This window comes from Apostichopus japonicus, chromosome 2 (assembly GCF_037975245.1).
Source record: "Apostichopus japonicus isolate 1M-3 chromosome 2, ASM3797524v1, whole genome shotgun sequence".
NCBI classification, from domain to species: domain Eukaryota; kingdom Metazoa; phylum Echinodermata; class Holothuroidea; order Aspidochirotida; family Stichopodidae; genus Apostichopus; species Apostichopus japonicus.
In genome coordinates this window covers 31,552,585-31,571,956 of record NC_092562.1, presented here as the reverse complement: position 1 = coordinate 31,571,956, position 19,372 = coordinate 31,552,585, and the positions used below count along the sequence as shown (strand labels likewise).

Here is a 19,372-nt window from a genome sequence, read left to right as displayed (position 1 = left end):
ATCTTACCAAGAAGGTTGCGAGACCTGCAGGTCTTTAAGCAGACCATAAAATGGGTCTGGGTGTCCGGTGACCGGACAACTCCCCCCCTGGACAATTACCCCCCGGACAATTACCCCCCAGACAACTCCCCCTGGACAATTACCCCCCGGACAATTCCCACCCAGACAATTCCCACCCCGGACAGTTCCCACCCCAGACAATTCCCCCCCGGACAATTCCCATCCCGGACGACTTCCCCCCGGACAATTACCCCCCGGTCAATAACCTTCCCGGACAATTTCCCCCCGGACTATTCCCCCCCCCCCCCGGACAATTTCCCCGGACAATTGCTATGGCGCGAGAAAGCGGAATATATACGTACAAATATATATATGCTGTACTTGCGAAATACATACATGGTTAACTTCAAAAATACATTTTAGACATATTTGTTTACACATATATATTCCCTGAAAATTATATTTATTCCCTTAAAGTATATATTTATATATTCTCCAGGCGTACAGAAAGTATTTTCTTAATAACAAATATGTATTCTGTGCAAAAATATATATTCTCTTACAGTAAATATTCTGTCAAAAATATATATTCTCTAACACAAAAAAATATTTTTTCTCTGCCAAGAATATATTTATTCTCCAAGAGAAAAAAAAGGTATTCTCTAAAGAAATATATATATCCTTTTCAAAAAGTATGTCAATTCTCTGACCGAAAAATATTTTTCTCTAACAAAATATATAAATTCTGTGACAGAAAATATATATATTCTATAGAAAAAGTTTTTGTCTGTACAAAAATAAATTTTTATTCTTTGTAGGAAATAATATATATTCTCTAATAACAAAGTTCTATTCTGTGCAAAAAATATATTCTGTAAGAAAAATATATATGCTAAACAAAGTACGGTGCTCTGTAAGTGCCAACTGAGATGTTTTGTTGTTCAGTAACTTCAGTGACCAGCTTATTCATCATATTGCTGTTTTCTTCACATCCACTTTCTTTCCGTTGATGTATAGAGTCCTTGCAGAAGTGCAACAAATTATTGAAAGACTGTGGTTAGAGAAGAGCAAATAGTGGAATATATGCTAAGTCTTAGCCTAGTGTAAGTAATAAGTATGCTGTTTAGAGTAGTCTAACGTTAACATCACACTACCAACTATCCTACTAACGCGCTGTATCTGGACGCCATGATTGCAGTACTGCTGCAATATATATGTTACCTATGTTATACCAGGGAGCTGCTACTCTAACAGCTCGATCCCTGGTTATATGATATGTTAATGGGACTGTTAAGCCGGCTAGATACAGTAGGCTATGCTGTCGATCGTATCGTCGTAATATCATATGCAATGTGATGTCGCAAAACCACTAACTTTGAACTGCATTTCGGTTCTGAGCAAGAAAGTGCATTGTACTTGCACACTTATTGCCAATATAATGAATAAGCTGTTCACTGAAGTTACTGAAACACCAACATCTCAGTTGGCACTTACAGAGCTCCGTACTTTGTTCAGCATATATATATATTTCTTACAAAATATATTTTTTGCACAGAATAGAAAGGCCCACCTGACATGTCAATAAAACATTGTATCCTAATTCACAAGTCAGTAATATGAGGCATAGCTTCGGCTTTTGTCCACAAACTTTCAGTTCTGTTACCAAATTGTTGACCCTTATTATGGCCAGCAAGAAAAGACGAAACTTTGAATTCATCGGGGGTGTTGAAGAAATTGGGAGGGTGGCTGATCATTGTAGTACTTTGCTGCTAAATGATCAGAACAACCCAGATTGCTTGAAGAAATAAAGGAGGAAATTCAAAAAGAGTGGGCTCAACTCAAGTCAGTGGCAAAAATATTCCATTTGGTCCCCTATCCCAGCTTGTAATCCAGGAAGGCTACAACTATCCTCTGTTGTCTGAATTATTTAAAGTAATGGTACACCTTTTGCACGCAAAGTAAGGCTTCCAAGCGGCAGGTTTAAGCAAATGCAAGTATGTTGGAGTTTACAGTTTTTGAGTTTTAGATTCTACGGATGCCCATAAGCTCATTTCCAATGCCAATAGCCCCCTATTCGTACGAGGCGTAACGCACATGTTATCTGATAGGCTGGTCGGTGGGAGATACTGTAGCTTATAAACAAGGTTTCCACAACTTGGCGTCTGGCGACTCAAAATGACCTTTGATCTCAATAAAATATTGTACTGAACGTGTCACAACTACATACTAAATATGAGATTCGTTCAACATTCCCTTCTTGAGATATCGTGTTTACAAGGTTTACACTATTTGACCCCTGGTGAACCCAAATGACCTTTGACCTCCACATTAAACTAGAGGCTTTTGCTCCTAAATGTGGTCCCCTACTCACGAACTTAAATATGATATTGGTTTAAGCTTACATCCTTGAGATATCGTCTTTACAAGGTTTTTACTATTTGGCCCCTGGTGACTCAAAATGATCTTTGACCTACCCACAAAACAAAAGGGTTCTTCTACCCAATGTGTTACTCATATACACCAATATTAGATTGGTCAAAGCTTCACTTCCTGAGATATCGTATTTACAAGCGAGGCGTTACACCCCCCCCCCCCCCCCAACACACACGCATACACACTCTCCGCCTGCATGAATGCATAGGTTACGATTGTCATCGAAACCAAGACTGAAATCTCTTGTTGCACACCCTCATTTTTACTGGAATAATAGCCTAAACCCCGCCTACATCGGCTGTCAATCAATCGTCGAAATTTCCGAGGAAGGGGATTGTCCGGGGGGAAACTGTCCGGGGGAAATTGTCCGGGGGGCAATTGTCATGGGTGGGAATTGTCCGGGGGCAATTGTCAGGGTTGGCAATTGTCCGGGTGGGAATTGTCCGGGGGGCAATTGTCAGGGTTGGGAATTGTCCGGGGGGCAATTGTCCGAGGGGGAATCGTCTGGGGGGTAATCGTCCGGGGCGAAATCGTCCAGGGGGAAATTGTCCGGGAACCGGGTGTCCAGCCTCAGAAAACAAAATTAAAAGTCTAAACCTAAAATGGTGCATACTGAGGCATATATAGACTACGAATTAGGTCCATAGTTAGGTCTTAAAGGGGGTTGTGGTAACAAATAGAAGTTTAAGTTCTTCCCAGACTGAATGTAAACCAAACATTTACCTTGACTGGGGGAGGGGGGGCTACGACTGGGGGAGGGGGTACAACTCTGGAATGCCACACCCTACCCTTTCGAAATGTTGGCATTAAATGAAGCACTGAAAGTGTGTGAGAAGATAATCAGTATTCCCATCAAATACTAGTTTAATATATTTATTCTTCTGTCCGTCTGAGTAGGACAGTTAATTATCTGACTCTCATCAATATCTGATAGTAGTTTGAATAATGAAAACCTGAAGTTATTATAGTCGCTTCAGATAACCTTTATAATAGTTGGGTATATACAAGTCCTTCAAATACAAATAGAAATAAATAACATCATACAGCAACGTATATGTATTGTGCAATTAATTGATAAACTTAACCCAAATAACAACCAAAAAATGATTAATGTAGGATCTAGCTCTCCACCCTCACCCCCCCCCCCATCCCCCACACAAACCACTTGTAAAGTAAATCAAAGAAGAAAGGCTGTAGAAGTGTATCTACACAATCTTACCTGCAAAAAAATTGCTGTTTGAGTCTCACATGATTGTCAGCAATATTTTCTATATTTCAAGTAGCATACTACCCAGGCTGGCATAGAAACCTTTATTGAAAACTACTCAATATACAGTCTTGTAGACATTGGTATCCATATTAAATATGATAAAACTATGTATGTAGTAGGAATTATTAATTTCTAACTCTCACACAGCTGCATTGAAATGAATGTTAGACTTAGATCACACATGGGTTAACTGAAGTTGCAAGGCCCCTATAACTGTAGAAGGTTTTTTTTTAACCCCCTCTTAATACCTAGTTTGCTACAGCTGCAGTAGGAATATCCCTAAGTATTTGTGGTCTTGCAGATTAGGTTCAAAGTTCACTGTGCTTCACAAACTGGTTAATTTCATGCCCACCACTGGACTAGGTATTCCACCATCAATTAATGATTCAGCCAGTATTTATTCAGTCTAGTATAAAGTCAGGACATATTCCCCAGAACTTTTCTAATCTGTTTGATCCGTCTCCACAGAATGTAATTAAAAGTGTGTGCAATTAAAAATAATGTCGTAAACAGACCTGAGGACTTTTAAATATTTAGTTAAGTAAACTAGAACATGAGAGACCAATTTAGTTTGTCAATATATTTAAAGTACACTTGAATATGAAGGCACACACATAGTTTGTTGTCTCTAATGAGTGGTAACCGTGGATCACTCTGAAGGCGATGCTGGTAGTTGCATCTCCCTTGCCAGTTGCTGGCGGATCATTCTGAAGGTGATGCTGGTAGTTGCATCGCCTTTGCCAGTCGCTGGTTATTAATCTGAGCCGAGAGTCGCCTGTAGTAGAGAGGTCTGGAGGAGAGAGTGAGAGGGAAAATAGTTTAGTACATGACAATTTCATCTGTTAACTTGGTCAAAATACTTGGTCAAATACTTGGTCAAATACTCGGTCAAAATAACTTGGTCAACATACATACATACATACATACATACAAAATCAGAATAAATCTGACTCGTGATGAAATACAAGGAAGAAACATTATTTTAAACTTGAGGGACATAGAATTTTCTCTGTTGCTTTATTTGAAGGTGCACCTCACATAGATAGTAACATGACCATTGATTGACAGTGGTTAGATATATACTATAAAAAACAATATCACTTTCTTAGCCTTTGTTACAGGATGTCAGTCAGGTCTAGGATTCTGTTCTACAGTTCTCAGAAAATGATTCATCTCGTGTCATACATACACATGTGATTTGTTCTTATATTAAGTTACTTTCTACAGTATATCAAATGGTTCACTTTCTCATGACAATACAGTTCAATAAAATACCTGCTTACTTAAATTCTTGAGTTCTCACATATGTTGTATCTTTCCCCACCATTATACACACCCGAATATTACTAGAAAACTTCACTTTGAGGTTATTTTTGAACAATAAACAGCCTTGCCATATTTGTTTCATAACCTACATTTAAAAACTGCTTGACAATGGAGCTACCTGAACTGCATTTGACCTTGTAAATTTAAATATTGAAGTATACAGACCTGTTTCCCACCAAAATATTCCCTACAAGATGCTTCACTTTAACACCAGTTTACATCTTATCTATGGCAGTATCCCATTTTTTGGGGGGAGGGGTGGGGGGGGGGGGGGGAGAGGGGGTAGGGAGTTTTCAAATGTTTAGCAGACTTACTCTCCAGGGTGATGTTTCTTCATATGAAGCCAGTAGGTGGCCCTATCCTTCCAAGACTTATCACAAATGGTGCATTTAAAGGACCGTTCTCCTGTGTGAGTAGCTTCATGTACTGCACGAGGACCATACCTGGCAAAAGTTCTGTCGCAGTACCTGGAAAAAAATGGTCAAAATGAGATTATCCTAAGACTATATGAAAATTTCAAAAATATGGAAAACATTTCATAACAATTTCTGATTACTGATGGAAGTTAGGATAAGAAATCCACTTTCAAAGGTTGAAAAAATTAAATTGGAAAAGATTTATTTCAGAAACTGCATGGAAACTTTGTCAGTCTAATAACAGACAGTTAATCTACAGCAAGTTATTAGACTTGGGGCCCCAGACCAAAGTAGGATTCATCAACATGGTTACTTCATTTGAATAAATTCTGTCCTCACCTGCACTTGATGGGCCTCTCACCAGTGTGCACCCTAAAATGTGCCTGCAATGCTTGCTTGGTACTGAAATCTTTTCCACAAACACTGCACTTGTGGTCTTTCTTGTTTTCATGTATTTTCAAGTGGTAATATCTGGTACCGAATGCCATAACCTTGTTACATACAGGGCAGGTGAACATCTTCCTCTCATGCATCAACAAATGCGCCGGTAACGAACCATTTCTCAGAACCTTCTTACAGATATGGCAGGTGGTTGAGCCATCCGTGTTCTTCTTCTTTAACACACTCGATTTACCAACTTCCACTGTTCCATCACAACGGCCTCTGGCTAAATGCTTCTTCAGATCTCGATTACACTTAAACTTGCCTCCACATTTTGGACAAGTCTCTGGGTAAACAGAGAAATGAAGTCGCTCATGAATGGTGCGTCCAAAGAATGTTTTGTAACTTCTGGGACAGTAACGACAAACAAATGATGTCTTCTTGTTATGGATTTGTTGATGATTTCTTAAGCCATTTTTAAAAAAAAAACCTTTCCCACAAATGTCACAAATCAGATCTCTTTCTCTACCTTTCTGGTGTGTCTGAATATGTTTCTTCAAATTACGCCGACCAAAAACTTTACCGCACTGTTCACAAAGACAAGCATTCCCAGACTCCAAAGCAGCTTGGTTTTCTCTCTCAGAGTCTGACTGGAATTTGAACATCTTTTTCCGTTCCTCTTCTGTGAGGTTTCTGATAAATGGCACTTTAGTTCTTGGTAATTCATTTGGTGTTGTGGTTGTTGTTGGTAACGTATACATGGTCTCAGGAAGCACTGGAGATTCACCCATCTCTGGTGCTGGGCACATGTCCATGATGCTGTCAATAGCTTTCATAAGTGTTTGCTCATCAGAGAGAGAGGATGACACTGAGCTTGGGAAAGCAGATGACACAACTACAGCTCCCTGAATGTCTACAAATTGAACAGTGTCGTTATCTGAGCTGCCAGTAGTGACTTCAGAACCCTTGTGACTTGTAACAGCCTCATCTACAGAGATAATTGTCACAGGATTGCTGCTTGCGGCTGAAACAGTGTTTTCCGAAGTGATACCATTTGGAACATCTGAATCATTTATGGCCTTGAGGTAAACAGAGTTTGAAGCTGGCATTGAAGCAATGGTAGGCACAGAGAGCCCTTCACTTTCAATACATTTTGGGCTTAAACTTTCATTTAACAAATCTCCTTGAGATTCATCATGCATTGTGACAACCTGTGTCTCAGGTAGTATTTCATTTGTCACATCACACTCTGTTCTCCCAACTTCAACTTCTCTTGAGGACGTATCAACCTCTGTAACTTCCTCACTGGAATCAGGGACAACCACAAAGTCTTTCCCTGTGGAATATATCTCTCCTTTGGATGTCACATCCAATAGACCTTCTCCAATTTGTTTATCCTTAGGAACCACTGGTTTACATTTCTCTTCATCAACTGTTGTAGCTGCCTCCATACCTTCGCTGTCATCTTGTCCACAAGGGGACGTTGAAACCTCATCAATTAATGTCGCAGCAGATTGCTCATCTTGATTGCGAACAACTAATTGTTCTTCCTTTATTTTTGAGCATTCCTTTTGTTTCTGTTTCTTTATCTTCCTTCTTATTTTCTGTTTTTCTGTTTTTGAGAGATTCTTCCATTCTTCCTTAGAGTACTTCTGATCAGTGTCTTGGAATACATTAATATGGTTAGCTATACTCTCCAGAGGGTCAATAGAAGCATATGTGACAACTTCAGCTTTCTCCAGTGCATAAGCAAGATTAGATGCCCACTGCTGGCTGCTAGAAGTCACAGCGGTTCGATCCTTTCTCTTGGCCTTGCCGTGACGTAAACCAAGGGCTTGACAGGCACACGTCACCAAGACACACTCTACAGACTTCTTAAGAGGATTCTCCCATGAAAACAAGATGGGTTTAGTACCACTTAAAATTTTGACTTCAACCTGGATGGCCCCCTACAAAAACAAATTTTAAGACATTTCTCAAAATTGAAATTAAATCATGAATTAATCAAATAATATCAAAATCTAATGCACAACTAATGGGCAGTGTACAATACAGTAGTTGGGGATTCATGAAGTTTAGTTCCTGTTGTAAGATTGGCGTACACTTCATTTTCTGTTGATGTCTTCTGGTACCAATTAATTATCATTCTAGAAAAACGGCTGCTGAGATAATAGCTGCACATATTCACACAAATATCACATTAGGAAACCTTAATAACAATGTTGTTTCTAATCATACAATTTTCACAAATTGTGTAAAAATAGTAGAACAAGGCAAAATAACTCTTTCTCCAGATACATTGCTATAGTTTGTGGGGCTGATAGCAAAGTTGATCCTTTCACAGTGAAAAAACTGAGGTGAAATGAAAGCTTCAAGCCAGCAATGACTATAGTATGTCTTACATCTTTGCAAAATAAAATGAAACCTGTTATACATCCAAGACAGTGCCCAAAAACTAATTAAAACATGTATGTTGCTGAACTACGTAGGAAGAATATTTGTTTTCGTATGATAGGGTGAGAGAGAGGACAGGCCTAACTTCATATAATGAAAAAGGTAAAGTTATATGAACAGATAGCAAGATAATATAGTACCAACATACCATTTCTTCATAACATTATGTGCGCCTTTGTGTAGTAGGAAAATGTCCATCTGCTATCATTCTTACATACAGAAGAGGTAATCTATACATCAGATTTAGTTCCAGTGTTGCTTCAATTAATTCATACCTGAAAAATTTCAATATTGCAAAGTAAACACATTGCAAAGCAAACAATCAATACCTTGATTAAATACAAGCATCGATCATTTGGGGGGGGGGGGGGGGGGTGATTGGGGGAGAAGGATCTAGTCTTTATTTATATAGGATTATAGCGGTCCCTTACAAAATTTCTAAATTACTGTTACTGTATAAAATCAGGAGAAATGAATCTAGGCTATGTAATTAAATTGATTTATACTGTTCAGATTTATACTCAACATGGGCAAGATCATGTTTATTTAATAATAGTTGGCTACTTAATTGTTAGATTTCATCTTTATAATTTAGACTTAGGCTAAGTTAATCATCACTGACAACTAGTAAGGCTACAAATATTGATCTTCTTCAGTGGCAGTATTATTTTGTATACAGTAAGACTTAATGGAAATACCAATATCTGTTAGTATTACAAGTTCCGTAAACATGAAGTGTCAATCACGGTGTACATTAGCGCTATGCCTTAATTTTAGGAATAACTTGGAACTTAAAGTTCACGTTGGTCATACTGACAAGAACAATTCAGCTAGGCCTAGTCCTATATATTGTTGATATTTAACGTTACATTGAGGCAGGGCAACCTAGGCTAAGTACAGTGTACGCATAGCCTGGTTAGGCTACGTAAAGTTTCATTTCTAAAGGTCTTGCAATAATTATTGGCTTCATGACATGTAAGCTAGCCTAAGTTAGACAATACTAGTAATGGTATATAGCCTTCAGCTGGCCGTATAGCCTGTCGATAGGAAACTTCTACTTTTAAGTTCTACCCTAGGCCTACGACATATTGGATAGAAATGTCCTTAGCCAACTGGTACTGCCCAGGATTCTATAAACTAACTAATCTATTAAAAGATTCTCTTTGAGTCTGTTTCCGTGCTTACTTGTTCAGCGCTGCCTCTCTGATCAGATGGGCGTCCAATGTTCTTGATACATGATTGGGCTTAAGTTTTCCACAACTATCAAATCCCATGGATATTTACAACTGAAAAGGCTAGATATCCGCAGTCACGCTCGTTCGCAACTAAATGGTATATACAGTATATATACAGTATATGTGTAAGTCTTGGCCATCTAAAATAGCTTCGAACCAGTTGCGCGATAAAATCAACAAATAGTTATTCTACACAGTTCCCTAGAAATCCACAGGTTAACACCTTGGGATAGGGAGGTAAGGGAGAGCTTCGCATGTCTGCCTCTCTGTAACATTCCTCACCGAGTTAAAGGAATGCTAAATTTAAATGTCATTAGGGTTACACTTGACAGAAACATGGACTCCAAGTGGACTCGCTGGTAGAACTTATTAGTAGAAGTTCCGCCGTGTCTTGTATTTCAGATACACTGTAAACGGCAAGTAGTTGATTTTAACGGTGCAATGTTGCCTGGCCTAAGTGTTCAAGTTCACACAATATGCACAGTCTGCTTTACAATCAATGCTTACTGTAAACAAAATTCCCAGTGTAATGGGTATTTCTGTTCAGAATTCTGCCAAGAGCAACAACTTCTGTTCCCTTCAAATAAACCAATCCCTGGGACTGGGTTTATCTCCTGGGATGTATTGGCCAGAGATATTTGGTTTTTGAGGCTGATATATTTTCTTGGTAACCGATGAAGTTGTGTCGGCAATGCAGCTAAATCTAGCAATACATTTGTGTTCATGCATGGGCAACGGCAACACTAACATGGGAAAACAACCGCAATAGCAGAACCAATAGCGGAATCCAACTGTAATGGTAGGGCCTAACAGGGCCAATAAATTGTAACAGGGAAAGCCAATAGGGGGGGAACAAGCCTTCGAAGGGGGAAAGAAGGGGCACCGAAAAGTTGAAGTAACAGGTAAGAGCCCTGAGATATTTACTGGTCTGGTGCATCAACTATTCCCAATAAGAATATGCAAATTTAATCATTTTACACTATTCAACTAAGTTTTTTTTTAAATTAGAATATCAGAAAATGATTGATTACCGACCAAAACAAATCTTGCCCTTGTAACAGTTATGGTGTGTCATTTAATTTGAAACGATATTTGATGAGAATATTGCTTTAAATCATGAAGCAAAAATAGGCAAAACAAACAATGGATTTATTTATATATAGTAATATATTGATTAAACAACCATTAACATACGTTACATTGCACTAACTTTAAAAGTTGCTGGCAAAGTACTTTTTGCATACTTACAAAGATCACCAATCTGATGTGAAACAAGACTCACAATATTCATGAATGAAGGAATAACTACAACAATCATATGATGAAGGGAGCGTCAAATTACTAACTCAACTAGTACAAATACTGCCAACAAAAAATATATTACTTTATCTTTACCTAAGAAAGAAAGAAGCAATCACTTTCATTGACATCATTGATTGAAACAATTCCAACATTTCTTAACATATATACACAACAGTTTTAAAGGTTAGCAGTTTTGCATCCTAAATTATAACGCTACAATATGCCAACACTTTGCTTTCACAGGCAATCTCCTGGAATTTTCACAAAAATTTGCTTGCTGGTTTTGACATTCCAGAGTGATTTCTCGACCTCAAAGGAGTGTTGAATTAGGCAGTAAATTACACCAGTGGAAGCAATGCTGTCAACATCGCTCTATGGTTACTGAAGTTTGAATGTGGATGACCATTTTGGCATATTCAACGGAAATACTCATCTCCTTTAAGCATCAATGAAAGAAAAGAACTTGACGTATTATAGAGCACAATTTTCAGAAAAAGTCAGAGACAGTTTGGCATTGAAAATATAGGTACATTTACAAAACATGCAAAATTGTTGTCACTTTGCCAGGTAACAAACCATTAAAAAACTTTTTGTCCTCTCAACTTTAAAGTTCCCAGTACCCATCTTTAGACACTAATCATATATTAAATGATAGCATATCAACTTAACCAAAGAAGAATAAACTTTAATCAAAGGCATGTAACTTCTTCTTCTGACTAAGATACATTAATAGTTTGATACCTATTCTCTCCTGCCCCCTCTCCCCCCCCCTTTTATCTCCCACCTTGAGTTGTCTAGTGACATTCCCACCCAAAATCACACTGAGCCCCAACACTGGCCCATCCAATGTCCAAAGAAGTAAAACACATTCAATATCTATTCAATATCTATTCAATATCATCTTTAACCCCATCATGATGCAATATCTTTCATAGCAAGGAATTAAGCCCTTGTAGTACCTAATAAAGTCAATATTTTGATCTATCTGTTCAGTTCAGTAATACGGAGAAATCCATCAAAGGAAAAAACAATAACAAATCAAGATATCAGGAGAATCTACAAAATACTGCAATGTTTCAGAGTATCGGTATCTTTTCAGAGAATCAGTTTCATTTCATATTTTTATTGATGCCTGGTAAACAAAAACCCAATTGATAATGTATCAAAACCGGTTAGTCACTGGAAGGCTGGCTCTGACATTGAACATATTCATAACTTACTAATATGAGGCATTAAGACTTATTTCTCTGGTATATAATACAAGGAATGCGGCATGTTACGTTTGAAACCATCTGGAAGAAACTCTATCATTAGGCTGCCAAGAGAGTGGACGCTTTGCTCGTCTGTAAAAATAAGAACAACAACCACATTAGGTAACATTTCTCATTTAAAGTTTGATAGTATCTCCGTTACTAAATGACATGAAAATGGTAACAGCACAAAATAGCTAACATTGTAACTAAGAATTGAAATCAAACATCCTTAATTGGAGCTTGGCATAAATGTGTCCCAGTGGGAAGTTAATTCACTGAAAATAATTAGGCTATATGCTGTGTGATGAATTAGTTAGTTACCTGAAAGTCACATGTTTCCTCATTGCACATAAACCATTCATATTGAAAAAAACAAACTTTTATTGTTGTAGTGTTGCTGTTTTATGCAAACTTGCAAAGCCTGCAAAAATTGGTACTGTTGTTCATTTTTTGTGAATTTAATGTATAATATACAGGTATTTTGTTGTACTATGTATGGTTATACCAACTGAGTAAGATTTAGATTGCAGAAACTTTAGTCACTTTAAGCTATGCTGATTAATTGTCAAATTTAGCAATGACTTTCCAATCCAATTAATGTCGACAGGAGTGATAAGATTGTAAGGTCCTACCATCTTGCCCCCCCCCTCCTAACCCCACACTGAAGGTATCCGAGAATGAAAATTGACCACAGCACTTCTCCCTCCCACCCTTGCCCACCAGCAGAAGAACTGGTACAAATCTGGTATTCCCTGGTTGCTAAGCAGCATAAATCTTGAGGAATCTGCTAACTCACCATTAAAATACCAACAATAACACCAAACAGCCCAATGGCACTGCCAAAGATCTCAATGATAAGGACTTTGACAAATAGGCTAGCATCTTGTGCATCGGCCAGGGCAGCCCCGGACCCGACAATACCCACACATATCCCGCAAAAGAGGTTAGAGAAGCCAACGATTAATCCAGCACCAAACATCAGGAAACCTTGAGTGAGAAAAGAAAATGAAACGATCAAAGCCAAGAAAAACCCAACATAACAATAGCATCTACAGTAAAACAATGGTTTGATGGATTGTGTTAGCACGGCTGATTTACCAACCAACCTACCAAACAAAAGAACATACACAATAGCATCAACAGTAAAACAATGGTTTGATGGATTATTTGTGTTAGCACGGCTGATTTACCAACCTACCAAACAAACGAACATAACAATAGCATCTACAGTAAAACAATGGTTTGATGGATTATTTGTGTTAGCACGGCTGATTTACCAACCTACCAAACAAACGAACATAACAATAGCATCTACAGTAAAACAATGGTTTGATGGATTATTTGTGTTAGCACGGCTGATTTACCAACCTACCAAACAAACGAACATAACAATAGCATCTACAGTAAAACAATGGTTTGATGGATTATTTGTGTTAGCACGGCTGATTTACCAACCTACCAAACAAATGAACATAACAATAGCATCTACAGTAAAACAATGGTTTGATGGATTATTTGTGTTAGCACGGCTGATTTACCAACCTACCAAACAAATGAACATAACAATAGCATCTACAGTAAAACAATGGTTTGATGGATTATTTGTGTTAGCACGGCTGATTTACCAACCTACCAAACAAATGAACATAACAATAGCATCAACAGTAAAACAATGGTTTGATGGATTATTTGTGTTAGCACGGCTGATTTACCAACCTACCAAACAAATGAACATAACAATAGCATCTACAGTAAAACAATGGTTTGATGGATTATTTGTGTTAGCACGGCTGATTTACCAACCTACCAAACAAATGAACATAACAATAGCATCTACAGTAAAACAATGGTTTGATGGATTATTTGTGTTAGCACGGCTGATTTACCAACCTACCAAACAAATGAACATAACAATAGCATCTACAGTAAAACAATGGTTTGATGGATTATTTGTGTTAGCACGGCTGATTTACCAACCTACCAAACAAATGAACATAACAATAGCATCTACAGTAAAACAATGGTTTGATGGATTATTTGTGTTAGCACGGCTGATTTACCAACCTACCAAACAAATGAACATAACAATAGCATCTACAGTAAAACAATGGTTTGATGGATTATTTGTGTTAGCACGGCTGATTTACCAACCTACCAAACAAACGAACATAACAATAGCATCTACAGTAAAACAATGGTTTGATGGATTATTTGTGTTAGCATGGCTAGTTTACCAACCTACCAAACAAACATCACAATAGCAACTAGCAACACAACAGTTTGAGAGATGCTGTAAAATTGTTATTACATTGTTCCTTGTATTGTTTCTATTCATTTGTAGTTTTCATTCTCTTTGATTCCCAGACACGCCTTATTATAAGTAACTACTAGGCCCTGTTGTTTCCTGGGTTAATCATATCATTTGAGACACACAGACACACCTTATTATTAGTAACTACTAGGCCCTGTTGTTTCGTGGGTTAATCATATCATTTGAGACACACAGACATGCCTTATGATTAGTAGCTACTAGGCCCTGTTGTTCCCTGGGTTAACCATAACCTTAGTGGTCCAATTTGACACATTTCAGTTCTTCCTAGAGGCTTTGAGAGCCAGGTTGGGCCGGGGACAATAGTCACAGGGCCCCCTTTTGCACTCTTCATATACTCTATAGTGTCTATGCTTCTTCAAATTTTCTCAGGGCTGCAAATTGACCCCAGCCTCATGGCTGTAGGTTCCTGAACACCCCTCCTCCCCCTTCATCAGGCAACAGAGAGGTACAATGGTAACAGAGAGGTACAATCTCATCTCACCTGCTGCATATTGAGGTCCTCCTGGGTTTGAGATGGTCATCTTTGCAGTCACACCATTAGATATAACAATTGCCATTATAATACCATAGATAGCCACAGCTTCACAGAAAATAATGCTGTCAGATCAAAGAAGAAAGATTAGGAACATTATTAACATTAACAACATAATTAGTCATGTCAGCTAAAGAGATGGGAAGGATTGCCATAATAATACTATAGATAGCCACTGCTTCACAGAAAATAATGCTGTCAGATAAAAGAAGAAAGATTAGGAACATTATTAACATTAACAACATAATTAGTCATGTCAGCTAAAGAGATGGGAAGGATTGCCATTATAATACCATAGATAACCACAGCTTCACAGAAAAATACGCTGTCAGATTAAAGAATATTAACAACATTATTAGCTGTGTGAGCTGAGGAGATGGGAAGGATTTCAGCACACAGAGTGCTTTGTCAATGAGAAGGCAGCTAAAGTGTTATAACAGACTTTCTTGTGACTTTACACTATATGCTCAATATGACTAGGGACATTAATGGCAAGATATGTTACCATGGAAACACAAGCAGCTAATATAAGGCCCTCTTTTGATGACTACCTTGTGAGGATCCAAATGTTACGACTGTCAACAATTCAACAGATTCTGGGCTCTATGCAGCAAAATGACTGGTTTGATGGGAATAATTCGTCCAAAATACTACAAATTACATCAGATATAATGTATCTAGGTCATTATTTAGGTTAGACATAGTAACCAAGCCAACTCATAATAAAAACTGGATGATGTGCATGCATTAGTCACCAGTAGTCTGCTGTATGTGTATGACAGTAGTAATCATACAGTCACAAAACATGCATATGCATGAAACTTTACAGTACAGCCACTGAATGGGTACAAACCAGATACATATTTACATATAATACATATTCAAACTATATAATTCACCTCACATCATCTACCCAGAATATATTAACAGGAGAAAACCACCACAATGCAAACACACAGAAACACACAAAGCCACTGACTCACCTGATTAAATTTTTTGTTCTAATCCTTGGTGCTTTTACTCCTCCTCCAAGAATGCTGGTGCCTGTGGTCAAGATGCCCCTGCAATGAAATGAGCCACATCTTAATTAAATCAAAAGTATCTCTGAACTATTCCTTGATCTGCAACGCCTAGTTACCCTCATCATCATCATTCACAAAGATCCTTTAGAAAAGTTCTTGTTTGTGAGTGATAAAAAAGATATATATTTCCCTTTGTTCGTGGAAATGCATTTCCCTTCACCTAAACCATTTAATATCATTAATAATTGATAATAGCAGCAACATACAACATCTCAAGTCTGTGACAGGTGTTGAGATACATTGAGTTACAGATGGAACTCACCCACTTGACCCTGACAGCATCACAAAATGTCAACTCTTGAAGAATTAACAAACAACATAACTTCCTCTGATTGCAAAAAAATTAGAAAATGTTTGATTGTAATGCAACTATGCATCTTGAACCACAAATACCAGGAGTTATTAAAGTTATAGAGACATGACCAAGTTAACACACCTTTACCAGAAGATGACATAAGCAGCTCAGACACACTGCACATTGAGAAATGGAACTCCAGCCTTCTCATAAGGAAAATAGATTTATGAAGGTGCCTGGCTTGTAACTTGGACAGCAGATTACTTGAAGCAATGAAATAGTCTGAACCCTCACTGGCTAGTTTTGTCAAGTATAGACTTCAGATAACACATTGCCCTACAGTAAGTAACCAACAATGTCACTGCCCTTGCATGTAAGCACATTGCTGAAAATAAGGGACTGTTGATATATTCTGTAATATTACAGTGTATTTACTCACCATGCTGCACCTATAACAGACAGGGATATGGAGAATGAAATGCCAAGATTAGCATAAAGTGTTGGCTGGATGCTCATAATAAACCTGAAACACAAAAGCAAAACATGTTAATATTAAGTCTTCTGTTAACCATGAACAGCTATAAATTTGAAGTTTTAACTGTACGTTTAACTATGAATATGGAAAGTTTTAAGCAAACAGCTATAAGTTGTGTCCAGAACATGCCTGGAAGTGGGGCAAACTGTATAGACAATATTTTTCTTTTTTACTCACTGACTGCTAGTTAACATGTTCCCCCCCCCCCCCTTCTCCAAATTTTTTTTGGGTTTAAATTCAACTGCAAAATTAACCTGTGCAGCATAATAATGGGATGGAAGTTAACCTGTTAATGAGTAATGTATAAACACTCCCATGACACACATTGCATTTTGTACGGATGTCGCAATCAGAAGATATTTTTTCCTGCCTAACATTGGCTACTACCACTGTACGCAGTATTACATTCTGTACAACCACTTGCTTGCGAAAATATGCTCTATTTGAACCGTATCAAAAGTGATAAGAGTATGGATGTTCTAAGGCCATCTATGTTATATTTAAGCCTATACCGTAGATGCAATTAAATTTTGCTTACCATCCTGGGTCTAGTCTGAACATTTGGTCTGTGATTATATAGTACAGGACTGCAAAAAAGAAAATAAGTTATAAATAATATTTCTGAATGTCAGGAATGATCTTAAGAAAATTGGGAAAACATTGTTTGTTGGGGGGGGGGGGATTATATTTTCATTGCAAAAATGGGACAATCATGATATATAATGAAGACTTATGGTAACCCTCTAGGCTCTGCAAATTGGTAACCACATTTTCTGTCAAAATCGCACTGACTTAGGAGGAAATACACAGGTATATCCTAGTAACAAATTAAGATAAAAATTCCTATAACCTGTGAATGTTTCCAATTGCGATCAAACTTCAACATAAGAGTTACACAAACATACAGTTCCAGTTCCTTTAAAGATATTTGTTAGAATGCAACTGTAAAAGCTGCCAAAAGGATCCATGTCAAATGCAAAAACAACTCTCGAGTACGCTACAGAAAGATAACAATTTGCTTATTCTTATTATTCTTATGTCCCGATAACATTCACAACTATGTATCCAATTTCCGCAACTTCCATTGCTATCATCTCATTTGATTGTGAAATTTGTAGCTTGGTTAAGTTTTGTAGACTAAGCCTACTTGCAAATTGCAGCAGTGGGCATACAGCCTGGGCAAAACTGTTTAGCATACACAGGCCTAGCCTAGACATCATAAACAAAATTAGTAAGGCCTATGCTAAAGTTATGGTATAACTTGGGCATTCAGCTAAACTGTAAGGCCTACTGTTTGATTGTAAGTGTTTGCAAAATTTTATTGTTACGACTAACAAGGCTCAAGTAGCTTAAGAATTTAATGTTAGGGACGTAGGCCTAGACCTAGGCTACACTGCAGCAGGGTCAACACAAATCATCCAGTATACTGCTCAGTATTAGCCTACCATCAAATGAGGGCTAAAGTTAGGCCTAGTCTAGTGTTTTGTCCTCTCTCGTCGTATTCGTAATTCTTACCTATTCCTGTGAATAATGCTCCCAGAATGGAGCCTACGCTATAAAGCCTCAGCGACATGTTTAGTAACAATTCTTCTGAACCATTAAGAAACCGAATGTTTTTAAGTTAAGTATCAGCATTAATTGGAACTATACAGCTTTGAATTTGTACTGCAGTCGACATCAATGTGGCCTACACTTATACAGTATAGTATAGTTATACTATAATAAGTTAGCCAATATTGCACTGTGCTGGTCATAGGACATGATATATTCTGATGCTTGTGACTTCCGGTTTCGAACTCAATCACTACCGTGTCAAGCCAAACCACTGATCTACACTGTAGATCAGTGAGCCAAACAGTACAGATGGTCATTGCAATGGAAGTTACGCACAGGGGAGCGATAGCTCCCACTAGTCTATGGAACGCGAATAGGGCAAACTTATTTCGTTGCTAAGTTTAACGGAATTTTAGACATCAACGGGAGTTTGAGCAACAGCATGGTAAAACAGCAGCAACAACTTTAGTTTAGGCAACAACAAACTTAGATTAGGCAACGAAATCAGTTTGCCCTTTTAGCGCGTGGACGCGCGAAAAGGGCAAACTGATTTCGTTGTCTAAACTTACGTTGTTGCCATCGGCGCTGTTCAATTGCTTTACCACGTGGGCTTCATATGATTACTATACGCAGGGGGTTGGTTCTTACGAAGATCTAGAGAGGACATGGTAAAAAAAAAAATTATTACGTACGTACGTAATATTTATAACGTACGTACGTAATATTTATCACGTACGTACGGTACGTGATAATTTTACGTTCTATACTGAAGATAGTAAGAAGTGGCGGTTCGCGGAACGTACATACTGTAACATATTTGTCAAGATGCAAGATACGTATACCACAGAAGTCAAGCTTATACTTATAGTTAACTAAAAAATGCCGGAGACAGACAATTGGTACGTTCGTTCGACTAACACCACAGGAATGTATGTGCTTAGGCTTGCCACAATATAAAAATCTCCACATCCA

General features: G+C 37.9%; 2 protein-coding genes across 3 annotated transcripts; both read right to left on the bottom strand.

Moving 5' to 3' along the window:
• Positions 1–3,268: 3,268 nt before the first annotated feature.
• Positions 3,269–9,980, bottom strand: LOC139956676 (uncharacterized). 2 transcript variants are annotated; one of them, XM_071955219.1, is made up of 5 exons: positions 9,466–9,980; positions 8,429–8,555; positions 5,785–7,775; positions 5,344–5,496; positions 3,269–4,493 (listed from the first exon to the last, which is right to left on the bottom strand). In XM_071955219.1, exons 2-5 carry the CDS (start codon positions 8,429–8,431, stop codon positions 4,406–4,408), a joined length of 2,235 nt encoding a protein of 744 aa, XP_071811320.1. In that variant the 5' UTR covers positions 8,432–8,555; positions 9,466–9,980; the 3' UTR covers positions 3,269–4,405. The 2 variants fall into 2 exon arrangements, with proteins under 2 accessions (XP_071811320.1, XP_071811321.1); XM_071955220.1 differs by lacking the exon at positions 9,466–9,980 and adding an exon at positions 9,352–9,373.
• A 683-nt stretch (positions 9,981–10,663) lies between these two features.
• LOC139956702 (V-type proton ATPase 21 kDa proteolipid subunit c''-like) lies at positions 10,664–18,656 on the bottom strand. The gene is made up of 7 exons (XM_071955221.1): positions 18,362–18,656; positions 17,385–17,433; positions 16,751–16,834; positions 15,918–15,995; positions 14,884–14,999; positions 12,867–13,057; positions 10,664–12,160 (listed from the first exon to the last, which is right to left on the bottom strand). Exons 1-7 carry the CDS (start codon positions 18,417–18,419, stop codon positions 12,128–12,130), a joined length of 609 nt encoding a protein of 202 aa, XP_071811322.1. The 5' UTR covers positions 18,420–18,656; the 3' UTR covers positions 10,664–12,127.
• Between the last annotated feature and the right edge of the window lie 716 nt (positions 18,657–19,372).

Coding starts and splice junctions, on each gene's coding strand:
- LOC139956676 (XM_071955219.1), bottom strand. Junction 5,497..5,784: donor GAGAGGCCCATCAAGTGCAG/GTGAGGACAGAA, acceptor ATTTTTTTCCAG/GTACTGCGACAGAACTTTTG. Junction 4,494..5,343: donor AAGAAACATCACCCTGGAGA/GTAAGTCTGCTA, acceptor TCTCTCCTCCAG/ACCTCTCTACTACAGGCGAC.
- LOC139956702 (XM_071955221.1), bottom strand. CDS start 18,419: ATGTCGCTGAGGCTTTATAGCGTAGGCTCCATTCTGGGAGCATTATTC. Junction 15,996..16,750: donor TCTGTTATAGGTGCAGCATG/GTGAGTAAATAC, acceptor ATTTCATTGCAG/GGGCATCTTGACCACAGGCA. Junction 15,000..15,917: donor AGAACAAAAAATTTAATCAG/GTGAGTCAGTGG, acceptor TTGATCTGACAG/CATTATTTTCTGTGAAGCTG.